The 13,860-nt window shown below is 45.3% G+C and overlaps 1 protein-coding gene across 1 annotated transcript in view; it reads right to left on the reverse strand.

Moving 5' to 3' along the window:
- Nucleotides 1–13,860, reverse strand: part of UBE2O (ubiquitin conjugating enzyme E2 O) — a 61,894-nt gene that overhangs the window by 19,406 nt on the left and 28,628 nt on the right. The window contains exons 2-6 of the mRNA XM_050319022.1: nt 9,899–9,958; nt 4,698–4,808; nt 3,923–4,020; nt 2,445–2,508; nt 604–747 (exon numbers count right to left, since the gene is read on the reverse strand). Of these exons, the coding sequence (XP_050174979.1) occupies nt 604–747; nt 2,445–2,508; nt 3,923–4,020; nt 4,698–4,808; nt 9,899–9,958 (477 nt within the window). The remainder of the gene's footprint in view (nt 1–603; nt 748–2,444; nt 2,509–3,922; nt 4,021–4,697; nt 4,809–9,898; nt 9,959–13,860) is intronic.

Consider the following 13,860-nt stretch of genomic DNA (forward strand, 5'->3'; position numbering starts at 1 on the left):
CTTTCCTAGACCAGTGTCTCAGATCTGAATGCTTACACACAGCAAAGCAGCAAACCTGCTTTTATCATTTCAGATGGCCAAGTGCAGTTTCACCACATCCAGGATCACTACAGTGCTCCCACAGCATGACTGCTGGCAACACGAGAGCTTCTACAGCTTTTAACTTCAAGAAAAGGCTTGGGAAGGAAGTTACAGTACATACAAATCAGCAGTCCAATGTCACAAAGAGACATGCTAATGGACTTGGAGCTGCTCCCTTGTTCAGCAGAGAGTCAGCAATATTTCTCCCTTTTTGGACAGCATGCAACACTAAGTTTCAACAGAAGATGTGCCCCTGCTACCCTAATGATCAGCAGTACTGGCTTCCAAGTGCACTGGCACACGCTCACCTTACAGGGAGCCGGCAGGGACCCTGAGCAGCAAAAGACAAGCCACACTCAGAAGTCCTGTCAGTCCACAGTGAGAAATTTGTCACCTCAGGACACCACAGCCACAGTGCACTTGCTCCTGGGAAGTTACCATGGCAAGTTGACTCTGCTCCAAACAGCCAGCCAGGACCACGCTGTGCAGAAGCTGGACATGTGTCAGGCTGTCAGTCCTTACCTCTTCCACCACCACTCTGAACTTGCTCTTTGTGCTCAGAACAGGCTTCACACCCGACAGCCACTGCACGCTGGAGAAGACTTTGGAAGGCCCGATGAGGACTTGCCCAGGATAAAAGCCATACGAATCATCAAAGAAGAGACCCTGTGGGGGAAAGGGAGGAGGAAAAAACAGCATAAAGGACTCTAATTTAAGATTCCAGCGTTTCTCTCCTTTGTGATCAGTAAGATTAATCATAAAGTCTGCAAGATGCCCATCTCCTAAAGCTCGTTCTCTCCTGAAGTCAGCCCAGCAGTTCCTATAGCAACTCACTCTGTCACACATCCAAATGGGACTATGACTTGCTGCGGGAGAAGCAAAGGTACTTGTAAGAAACAAAAGATGCATATTTTCACACAAAGGCTCTCAGTAATAAGGTAGCCAAGGTAGGCTGAGTCTGGGCAAGGACATCCATCTCTTTTCCATGCTCTAATTCAAGTACCTACAGCTTTCAGAGCCAGAGGATGTTTGCCTTCACTCCTCTGCTTGTCAAATTAAGTGTGTAAGTATTATTCCTGCCTTAGGTGGATTAGTTAATATGACAAGTCCTTTGAAAACAAAACAGGACAGTAAACACAACAATTGCTTTTCTAGGGCTCCTTCCCACTGCTATTTAGATTCAGAGTGTGGGGGCGGACAGAGCAGTTTATGGTAGATAAAATACTGAGCACAAAACTGTATCAAGTCTTGTAATTTGTCAGAAAGGATAAGAGCAGTGTGACAAGATCTAAGTCAGGGAAGTATCTAAGCAATTCTGAGTACGGGATCAAGAGTAACACTGGAGACAACTCGTGTTTCACACCAAACCATGAGTCCCCAGAGGACTGTGTACATCTTAAAGGTAGCCTGACTCGAAACAAGCCATCTCAAAATTGGGTAACCAGAAGCTGAATGTTGCTACAACACCTATTTAGCAAGCAGAAAACACACTGCACAACCCAAAGTAGCAGAGATGAAGGCACTGGAGAATATCGAGCGACAGACCACTCCTTTTCTGTACAGAACGAGAAAAACCACAACAGCACATCCTATTGAACTGATATTCCATTTACTGTTCAAGAAACAGGCATCAGATTTTAGCAGAAGTGCAGTTTTAGATCAAAAAGGATCTCTGCTTTGAAGGCTGGGAAGGAAAAGAGCTGACTGCATTGTTAGTTCCTAAGAATTATACACCATTCTCTGTCAAGTCCCAACACTGCTCCCAATACAGTCAGGCCTTACTGATGTCCTTGGGAAGAACAAGCAAGCTGTCCTCAGCCTTAGAAGGTGAGAGAGGTTAGATCCCATCACACAGCAAACAATGTTTTACCCAAAAGCCAGCAAAACCTTCCCTGCCATGTGATTTGGAAAATGCCAGTATGGTGGCAGGTCTCCATTCAAAGAATGCCACGGACTACAACAGACCTGAGAACACACCTGTTAAACAAAATGCCTTTTTCCAGAAGAGGAACAGTTTTGAAAGCAGTAAATGGAGTAAGAGCCTTCTGAAGTATGTGCAGATAGAACAAGCAGTGAGTGAACTGCCTTGACAGCAAGAACCTGACAGCATGTTATACAAATTGGCTACAAAGAAAGCAGTTGGATATATTAATTGTAATATCTCCTCAAAACCTGCTCATTACTAATATTACCGTTAAACTTTATCCTGTTACTCCAAGTGAAGATCAAGTGAAGCTTTTTTCAGCTGTTTAATTCTTAGGATTAGTAAGTGCCCATGAATTTTGCCTCCTCCCTCCCCCCTGCACAAGAAGTTTAGAAGACAAAGTTGATCAAGAAGACTCTGAGGAGAGCCAGGAGCTCACCGAGTCACTGACGTGGGGACAGACGTCATACAGCTTGGCTCCATCTTCTGTGCTCATGGAACACCTGGGAAGCAGACAAGAGACACACAGTCACATTTCCAGAGCCATCCTCCTCTAAAGCAAACAGCACCCAAGGATCTGCCACTGCCTGAGCAAGTCTGCCCATACACCCAGTGGTGTGTCACTAAGCTTTTACGGTCCAGAGCAAAAACTGGTTATAGACAAACTATAAAAGCACTAAAGGAACCTAAAGGTCCCATGTGGCATGTAAAAAACCCCAAACTAATGACAGGCAGGATGCTGGCAAGATCTGTCTGCTGCAAATTTGTTAGTCACACCACGCTGGAACCTAAAGGCAATGTGGGTATACTTGCTTCAGTAATAGCTTAATTTCCAGAGTGAGTTCTGGTGGGATTTCAAATGATTCATTAGGAAGAGATTTTGCAAACAGTTACCTCATTTTACACAGCTATGCAGGAGCTGGTAACAGATTCCAATCAAGATTTAAACTGCACCAATAACTGCAGGCATTACAGAGAGAGACGTGTGGCTGTTTTTCACTCCCAGTTTAACACACGCGTAAGAGCCTTCCAGCCTGGGTTAACTGAGCACTTAAACAATCAAACTCACAGATGCATCCACCAATCATCTGTTACAGCTCTTGCATTACTCATTTCTCTTAGAGCTGGCTGCAGGACTGTGGATTTGATTGCTGTTTTTTAAACATCAATGTCAACACTCAATTTACAAGACAGATGGGTTATTCCCCAGCTGCCAGGCCCATACGCCTCTTGGCCCTCCACTGGGTCCTTCCTTCCCTTGCATCAATAAAAAAGTTTGTTGGACAAAACAGGCCTCACTAACAGAGTAAATGTAGTGAATTCCTAAGGGTTAGCACACAAGAAACTGTCCAACATGCACAAGGAACAGAATTTGGATCCTGCTGCTGGCTATGCAGAAATAAGTTCACCGGATATTTCTTTCAACATCTCTGGTTGAACCTCTCTCTAGAGATATGAATTTGGACTATGTCTTCATTGAAAAAAAAATTCCTAATACTGTTGCAAATAACAGTGAAAAACCAAAGCTGTTCAAGCTTGGGCTGGTTTTTCATCTTTGATTAAAAACCACCAGCCTGCAAGTTTCCACACTTTCACAGATCCTACTGAGAGAAGGTCTGGAATAACCATCCATCTTAAATGACTATTTTTGCAGAGGAAAAGCCCAGTTTAAAAACCAGTGTGGTTTAGTTCTGGAGCACTGATCTGCTGGGATTGAACAAAATTGTTCAATCAAAACCTTTCAGAGAACACAGTTTATGGAGGGTGACCAACAAATCTCGACATTTTCAGAGAAAGATGTTTTCTGTTACTCTACTTCCAAAGATTATGCAAACAGGTAAGTTATCAGCACCTTATAAAACAGATCAGGGTTGTGAAAGCCAGGGGGACAGTCTTCCACAGAAATGAGAGAAGTACCTGGCTCCATTGGACAGCTTGAGGATGACCTGGTTCTTCAAATCATAGACCTTGCCCAGCCAGCAGTCATAGGCTATGTAGTCCCCATACATGAAAGGCTGGGATGAAAATAGGAAACAAAACCCTATAAATATCAACCCTTGTACTTGGAGCTAATTTTTATCACTGCTACTAATTTTCCATCCCAGAGGAGCTCATATCCCACTGTCTTCCCACAGGCTGGGAATTAAGAACGGTTGTGACACTCCTGCTCTTCACTCCCAAATTATCTCAGAGGAAAAAGAACGATGAAATCCTACCCCACCTGGTCTCTGGAAATCACCTACAAACTCAAGAGAGAACTAGGTATGTTTGAGACTGTTCCAGCTCAACAGAAAGACGCTGGACTCATCTCAGCATTTTTACAGCCCATTTAAGCAGCACTGATGCTGCAGCTCAGCAGCTCTGGGCCACTGCCAGTGGGTGCCCCAGTCAGGAACCCACACCAGCCCATCTCAGCACAGGAGTTCTCACACAATTTAATGCCATTCTAGCCCTTCAACACAATTTGGTCTCAGCAATGTGATCAGAAACACAGAACAGATGGGAAGATGAGGAGATGCTGCACCATCTTCTTCCAGGGAGAATGCTTGCAGCAAACTTAAAATAAAACCAAACTGCAGATGCATCTTGCACAATATGGATGCTTTGCCTTCAAGAATGACTTCAAGTACAGCAGCATCCCAGCAGCATCACCCAGACCTGGCTCCCACATGTACTCTGGCTGTGTTCTCACCCAGATATGTTGCAGGTCTTTGCTGTTGACAGGGTAAAGGATGCAGTTGGTTCCCACCAGCTTCACAGCACACTCTATGTTGACATCAATTACAGTTCCACATTGACTGTCCTGTAAACACAAAAGAGAAAAAGGGTTTATCATCAAGGGGAGGTCCTACATACACAGGTACGTGTACAAGTCATAAATGCAGAGAGACAAGTACATTTGAAGGCTAAAACCCCTCTTTACCCTTCAGGCCCGTGTTCTGAAGGGGCATTTCACATGACAGTGAGACAGCTCTGAAGGTGAGTTCACTATTACAGACCTGAAGTGTTTTATTCCCAGTTAGAATCTGCAATGGTTGCCAAAGCAGGAGCACAGACACTCCTGTATCTGGTCAAATAAGACTACACTATGTCAGGTGATGTATTTACTGCCTTTAAAATCTGCCTGGTTCCTTGGTCTGTTCAACTGAGTGGATCTCTGCAGCTCCACAGGATCATCCTGCAGGTACTGCCCTGCATCAGCAAAGGCAGTGGTAGATCAGGAACAAAAAAGAAATTCTTGAAAGCTGTTGTGACTTTATCTCACATAATTTTGCAGGAGGTTAGAAATGGTCTTCATTTTCTGCCATACTGAAAAAAAAATATAAATCTGGTACCTTTAGTGAGATTTCAAGGTTTTCGAACAGATCATTTACAGTTGGTCCAATTAAGAGATGGTCTGTCATTATCTCCCTCACTTTTTAACAAAGTTTTAATCTTTTTTGTCCTCAGGAAAATAATGCACGCTGTCAGGAGCCTCCTGGGGATAGCCTGGCAGGGAGCACACAATGTGAACATTGCTCACATATGGTGGGGGCCTGCAAGGAAGGGCTGTTAACCCAAACACTCACACACAGCAGCTGCCCCGGCCTCCTGACAGCTGGGACAATCGATATTCTTATTTATTAAAGACCACAAGTCCACTACAAAAGCTGACTGAGGGCCAGCATGACAAATGCCCTGAGATCAGCAACTTCTGAAGCTGTCCTTATCCCAAACATCAAGGTCTCTGCTCCAGCAGGACTAGGGCACAACACCCAAAGGGCTTACACCCTATGAGAAGTGGATTTGTTTGCTCAGCCCACTTATAAACATGCTGCTCTTTGTACCACATGAAATGTTTACTCAAGGCTTTCACTCAGAGCCCTGGGCAGCCCTTGTGGGAGTTCAGGAGTTTGCTGGTGCTCAACTCATTCAGTCTCATCTTGAGGACTGGTAGAGCAAAGACACCCCATGGCCCAGGATAATTCCTGGACAGATTGCTCAGCCCTTTGGGCTGGTTTGCTTCCCACCTGCCTGCTGTGAGTCCTCTCCTCACATCACACCAGCCCCGTGCTCCACAGCCCCTGCTCCCAGGGCAGCAGCGATGAGGAGAGCGGGAACTGCCCCACACAGAGCCCATCCAGAGCTGTGCCAGCACAGCCAGGAGGGCTGGGAGAGCCAGGCAGGCAGATCCCAAAGCAGTAGGGGCTCACTCCCTCCAGCTGCTCCACATTTCTTTCCAGAAAGGTTGGGAAGTAAAGGGGAGCCTTTCTCAGCTACAGCTTCATGATGACAGGCCATAGCTAAGCCTAAGGTGGCCTCGTGCCACCACAGGCTGCCAGGGAAGGGCCCTGCAGAGCTGTACCATAACTTTCACCTGGAAAGAGTTGGACAGAACTACCTCAGATTCACAACCACTGCTGCCAGCACGATTTGAGCTGTAGGATGAGTGAGGTCTGCTCAGAAGTGGCACCTGCTCAACAAACCCATAGCTTCTGCAGGCTCCAGCATGGCCACCTGCCCTGCCTTTCCTCCAGATTAAGCTAAATTAAGTATGGTCAGTCCACCCTTCGCTGGTGCTTTTACAGTTCAGGCCCTGTGTTTTAGATTGCTTAATAGTCAGAACTAAAAAAACCCCCAAGAAACAATTTTTTTTGCCCTAACACTGCACATTTCAGAATTATTTTTTCCTTTATCAGCAGCCAACATGACAGCAGCTCTGAGACATGCTACAATCCAACACCTGTGCTGTTTGTGGATCATCTCTCTCAACCTAAACTCCCTCTTTTATGGATGGTAAAAGAATGACATGCAATAAAACCAGGACTGATGTACACCAACACCCTCTGCCCATTCTCTAACTGAGTTTCCCCATGGAGAAGGTACCTGTACAACCCTAAAGTTGGTCTCCCACCTAACACAGTTGGGTGTTATTAATTATGGGCAACAGCACCAGGTTTAGCTCAGCCTGCTTCTCCTTCCAGTTGTAAAATGCTTGAGCAAGGGTAGAGCCCTGTCTGTGGTTAAGAAAGCAGAGTGATGTGTGAACAGCCCCTGGAGCTACAAGGCTGTTAAGTCACAGCTCTCCTCCCTCACCTGCCACTGAATCTGCCTTTATTGTGAGTTTATTTATTTCACTGTCACATGAAACCTTAGCCTGTGACAGGGGAGGCAGGTTTGCAGGCTGAGGGGTTCTGCTGAATCACTCTGGGATTATAGCAGTGCTCAGCAATGCAGTCCCAGAGAGAGACGCCGCCAACTCATCTCATCCTCTGGTCTGCAGCCGGGGCACAGCTCTGCACCAGCCTGCTCAAATACACTCCCCCTTTCACCAGAGGATCCCATCAGAGGAGGGGCCAAATGAAACGAGCTGACATTCCACAGTTCTGTAACAAAAATCAATTTCTATCAACCCCGAGAGCAGACCTGGAAAAGGGAGGTGACTGAACTGCATTAGGAGAGCTGATGGGTTCAAGCCCCATTCACTCCAGAATGAAGTGCAGTCCCTAGACCTTCTTCCTGCTTCTCCTGGTACCCTGACAGCACATACCACACTGGAGATACTGATTATTTAGGCAGTGAATGGATTCCTTCCCCAGAGACAAGGCCTTAAGGCAGACTAGCAGAATCCCATCTAAGAGCAGCAAGCCTCTGCAAGCACAGGCTTCAGTCCCACATCTTCTACCTCCCATCCTTCTACTCTTTTCCAATAAGAGGATCTTCACCCTTATTCCTTCATTTAAAAAGGACAGCATAGCCCAGCACCCTTTGAGGCAACAAAATCCAGGTGTCTGACAGATTACAGACCTACTTCTAATCTTTCCCCCAAATTAGCTATCACCTGGAAAAATGAACACCACCGCTTTTACTGCTTCTCATTCAGCTGGATTAGACTTAGAGGCTCAAGTGCATTCAGTGAAAATGATCTCATTTTATGCATTTCCCCCTGAAGTAGTCTTTCCCCACACTCAGTGCTCGATGAGAAGTACATGAATTTGAGTCAGCTCCCTCTCTTGAGGAACAGAGGATTTCGAGTCCTTCCCGCTCAAGGTTAAAAACGAGCCCTAAGAGAGTGTGTTGAATACAGAATAAGTTCCACATTGTGCATTTGCCAGGCCAACTGGTGCAGGGCAACCATCCCACATCCTGAATTTGGCAGGCTGACACTCACAGGTTTTCTATTTTAAACGCTCCTGTAATTTTTGGAATATATCTGGTTAGCAAGCGAAGGTTTTCTTTGGGATAAAAGGGGTTTGCTGTTTAATTTACCACTGACATTTAAAACATTTGAGGAGAAGAAGTATAAGGTGTCTTCAGACTTGTTATGTTTTTTAACAGAGGGAAGAAGTTGACTTATAATCTCACTGTTCCATCAATTAAAACAATGAAGTTATAGGCCACTGGTACCAATGGTCAAGCAAATGCCATTATTTAAACATGCAAACAGACAATAAATGAGTGTGCAAGACACCTGCTGGGTACATATCTACCAAAGCACATGCAGCAAGCCAGGGGAACCAATTTCTGCTCAAATGAGTATGGAAATTGCAAACAAAAGCAGCATATTCATGTTTGCCAAGAGGAGAACAACCTGCTGTCCTGAACGCTTAAAATGACTTTAAGAAGCACTGGAGAACAAACAGTTGAGAGACAGGACTCAAAGCATCCCTCTGAGCAAGAAGAATATACTGCAGGCTCCAGCTGTGCCAGGTACAACAGTGTGAACAGCTGATATTTCCATTTTCTACCTGTTCATTGTTTTGGATTGAAAAGCTGCAGTTTTAGTAAGGCATGTCGACTCCAAATTTCCATTTCAAACAACCATTAAGTTTCCTAAGGAAATATTTTGTTTCAGAAAGTTTCAAATTACCCTTCAAGATCTTCCTTCCCTTTTTTTTTTCCTAACTCTCTGAAATATTCTGTGAAAAAGGGGTGGGTTTATTTTTATTTATTGAGGAAAAAAGGCTTTAATAAAGAAAAAACCCAAGCCACCCAAGTTGAGAGAAGGGTTTTCCCCATCCCTGCACCAGGCTGCACACCATGTGGTGCCACTGCAGCAGTCAGTGGCCAGCTGCCTCCATCACAGCCTTGGTAGCCACAGTGCTGGAAGCAAGCCAAGAGAAGAGAGGCAAGCACATGGCAGCCCATATGGCTCGGGGTTATGAGGTTAGTTGGGAGCCACAGCAAGAAACTGCCAACCCAGCTCAGCCCCTAAAGAGAACATATCCCATCTGATAATCAATACTCCTCCTCAGTATTTCCTACACAAACCCCAAATCCACACATCTCTCATAAGCACAACTGCTGTACAACTAGAACAGACTGACTGGGACATAGAATAATATTTATAAAGAAGAAAGGGAATGATTATCAGATGCTGATTAAGAACCAGTTTGCTTTCTGTCATCCTAGCTGTGTTGGATGCTCCCAGCAGTGTTGGGATTTGCTGTATTTCTGGGAGAAACTGGACAAAGATGCTGCTCACTGTAAATTGAGAGTTTTTTCTGATTCCCTCCAAATTCTCTATCAGAGCACACCAAAAGGCAAAGGCAAGCAGTGGTACTGGGATTTGCCTCCACTCCAGCCTGCCTGTTAGTCTGGGAGAGCAGGTCCACAGACCCCACATCTCAGAGCGGACTAATTTAAAACTTTAAGGATGGCAGGATAATCAGGGTTCTTGTCTCATTCCCTGACCATTATCAGGCTTGCTTGCCTAGGAAACCTTTGCAGCAGCAGAGAGGTAGCCTTAGTAGCATTTCATTTTCCCTGGATGCAGCTAGGTCTATCCAACACTCTAAAAATAGAACATGCTCAAAGCATTACTGTTCAGCTCCATTCAGGCAATTTGGCAAGTCCTAGAAATCCATGCAACAGTAGCACAGTCCAAAAGGGGCAAAGGAAAAAAGCACTTACGCTGGAGCTCATGTGTCTGACCACATCTCGAGGGACCACAGAGCGATCTTCAAGCTTCAGCTAAAGGGGGGAGAGAGAGAGAGAGACTGACTTTAGTGACCCCAGATGATTCTTAGTCAGAAATAACACAATATACAAATAATGTGACAAATACAAATGCACACTATCCCAACGCTCCGGACCGAGGAGGTTTTCAGCAGAGGATGCCAAGGCACTTCCACAGACAGAGTTAACTCCCTTGGCACATTCACAAAACCCAGCTGACAGATCTGAAATACAGCAACCAGGTGATCCATCCACGACTGTGCTCTAAGTCAGCAGATACCTAAAAAGGGTGCAGACATTGACTCATTCTTCACCTCAAGTCTCCCTCTCCCCTCTTCCTCCATCTGCACCACGCATTATTTCCTACTCACATCCAGTCTGTGTACTAGAGAAGACAGAAGACACATGAAGCAGCACATCACACCACAGTTCTGCCTCACCCCACACGCTTTTCACCCAAGATACCCCCAAATATCTGTGGAAATCCTGTCTGGCCTGGAACATTTTAAGCAAGGTAAGGTACTGTACAGTGAGAAGTCTTAGCTGGCAGGGGAGTAGGTGACAAATTCACTGCAGCAAGCACTTGCCTTGAAAAAAATAAGGAAAAGAAATGGCTGCTGCTGCACTTAAAAGCTCTTGGGTCCGTGCAGGTAACACAAAACATCAATAAGAGCACAGATAAAGTCAAAGCACTGCTCATTCCAGCTCCTGCTAAAGCACTTGTTGGCAAAGAGCTCATGCTGGCAATAAAAGATGTGGCTGGACCATCCTTATATACTCTACATCAGCTCACGCAGAGCTGTGGGCACCAGGAGTCGTTACTGGAAAGGGAAGTATCACTTGATGAATCTCCAGTGATTAACCAAGTGATGTCCTTCCAAAAGTGGCCCTTCATCCAGCTATTTCAGCTATCTCAATGACTACTTGAAAGCTATTTCATTACTGTTTTCAACAAGCTCAAAACTACAAACTGCAGTTGCAGTCCAACACGCTGCAGGAGGTATAACCTCCTCAGGGTACCAACAGGGAGGCCACAAGACTGAACTCCAATTTCAGGCTTGCTCAGCCTCCCAGCTAAAATTTCCTTCTGTCGAACAGGGAGAAATCTCATCTGCATTTCAGTGGTTCAGATGATACTTGCAGTGGTACCTCACTCTGAGGGAGCCCTGCAAACACACTGATTACACACCACGTGCTTTGGGAAGCACCATGAGAACTCAGCATCAGGGACACAGACCCTTTCACATCCCACCTTCAGAGCCCACCTCGTCACTACTGCTGCGTTTGTGGCCTTCCCTTGTTCATCCCCAGCGCTAAATCCACTGTGCTTTGTCAGCATTTCATCCTACCCCACTGCCTGGCTTACAGCCTGCTTTACTAAATCAGGCACAAATCTATAACCCAAGGACAGGATCCGGAATCAAACCAAAGTACCTGAATATTTATCATCTTCTTGACTGTGTGTTTCAGTAAGAGGGGAAGAGAGCCAGTCAGGCTTTTAGACCCAACTTCTGGAGTCAGAACCACACTGGAGTGGGAAACCTGAAGCCCACAGCCCATTTCCAGGCTGCTGAAGTGATTTCATTGCCTCCCTCATCCCACGGGGTACACAGACAGACATCAATTTTTGTACAGTTTTCTAAAATTATTTGTTAAAGTAAATACTCCACAGGCAGCCTCTTAACATCCAGAATCAGGCTGCAATATTCACATTCCAGTAAGTATTCAAGCATGAGCAGCACTTTGGGTGTTGTAACTGAAGTTAACTCTCACTGCAGAGCTCCAAGTGTATGATGATACTTTCATTTCAACACGCATTGGGGCTTAAATTGATGCATTATGTTTCAACATATCACTGAGCCACAGTGCTCCATTCCCTGTAATACAGCATCTGAAGAATCCAGACTAATCAAGATGATCTGATGCTACCCAGCAGCAGCAATATCTGTGGTTTTAGTCAACACTGGTAAATCAGAAGTTGTAAATGAGTAGCATTCCCATTTTGCGATCCTTCCTCCAGAATATAATCACACAAATACTTCCCAAGGCAAGGCATAAAACCTCCTCTGTATAGACTATATTTAACCTATTTTCAGGTCTCTCTGAAGGCAGCACAACTATTTTCAGCTCCATGTGCCAGACCCACCTGCCTCAGTTACTAAGATAAGCAAGCCAAGGAGTAGGCAGAATGCCAGCATAAACAATAAATACTTCACAGCTCTGTCACTGAACAAAGACTGTCAAAACCCCCAAGAAACCCGACTAGAGGAAGCTGGAATGAACAACAGTTCAGTTATTACTCCTCTGTTATACCCAGAGCAATTCAGTCACTGATGGAGAGACAACCCCCTCCCTCAGCAGTGAGGTAACTGTTGGAAAAGCACTTTTAAAACAGGTCCTCACAGCTCAGTTGCTGTTTTTACCGCTATGGAAGTCAGGACTAACACAACTGGTTTTATGCTCCACATGCGCTGCAGGAACAGCCCAAAAACTGAGAAATACAACTTTCCCAGAGATATTTTCACAAGTCCTACACTCCTGTATGCCAAGCTGGACTCAGTACCATCCTCAAATGCAGGATGTGTTTTGCAATGCCCTTTTAAAAAATAAGTTCACTATTATCTATGTTAAATAAGATAAAGCAAAGACATTCATTACTGCACACACATTTCACCCAGGTGAAAAGGGATGACACACCCCCACTCAACCTGGGGTCAGTTCTGTTCCTTAGTGCCTCAGCTGCAGAAAGAGGCAGCAGAATAGCTCTGGCCACTGATTATTTCCTTCCTAATTCAGATGTTCTCTTGGTGCTCAGCACTGAATCAGTGCCTGAGCTCCACAGCAAATCTACTCATCAAAAGCTGCAATCTGGAAAACATCTGATACTTCACCAGGGTTGATGATGCACTCAAGCCACACACAGCAGGAGGGGTACACAATTCTGATTTTTTTGCCCAGAGAACAAGCATCAACAGGAGCGTGTCCCCTTCTGAGCTGAGTCATCTCACCTCAAATTAATAAGGGAGCCATCACGGCTCGCACCTGGAACTGGGTAGACTGGGAGAGAACAGACATTTCCACTGAGCATTAACTCAGGGAGCCTTGGGAACTTTCTGCTTCAAACCATTTGCTTAATATCTTATCACCAACTGGTCATTTGAAGCCAAATCTTTGTGGGTTGGGTTTTTTGTTTCTTTAAATTAACAGCAGAGGTTGGGAGGTATGTCTGTGACAGAACACTGGATCCTCGCTTTAACAAACAATTTGGCAGTGAGGTGTAAACATCCCCGGGCAGGGGTGGACTAAACTCCCCCTGTAACTCTCTGGGTTTAACATCTGAACTCCATAAAACAAATGCAAGACACAAGGCAATTTTTCCTCTCCAGCAACCAGCATCACCATCCACCCAGATGTTTTATCTAACAAAGGACAACACACTCACGCCTACTGCCAGCACCTCCCTTCCTTTCCTATTCCCACACAGTGTCTTTTCTGCACGGGTCAGAAGTCTTGACATTTTACTCCAGGAGAAATAGAAAGGTAATTCTGCCTGTAAACAGCATTTTGGTTTTGCTCTAAGTAAGCAATGTTGTCCACAGGAGGTAATTATGGACAAGCCGTCCCCTGCTCCAAACAGCCCAAGAACAGAAGCTGGGGACAAGTTTAAACACAGAAGGGAACCCAAATGCACTGACACACTGTTAGTTGTTCAGTCTCAAATATGCCAGGACACACTTTGTGCACAGGCCCCCTCACCTGCCTTCAGAGGAGCTGACTATTCAGTGTTGCAGGTTCAACCCACACCAGGAGACTTTGGCACTGGGACTCATCACCACCTGATGAACTTCAGATCACAGTTCCTTATCTTCAACTCCCAGCTACACACGGATTTGGGAGCACAGCTTTCACCTGGATCA

This window comes from Myiozetetes cayanensis, unplaced genomic scaffold (genome assembly GCF_022539395.1).
Source record: "Myiozetetes cayanensis isolate MyiCay16 unplaced genomic scaffold, myiCay2020 scf22, whole genome shotgun sequence".
In the NCBI taxonomy this organism is placed as follows: Eukaryota; Metazoa; Chordata; class Aves; order Passeriformes; family Tyrannidae; genus Myiozetetes; species Myiozetetes cayanensis.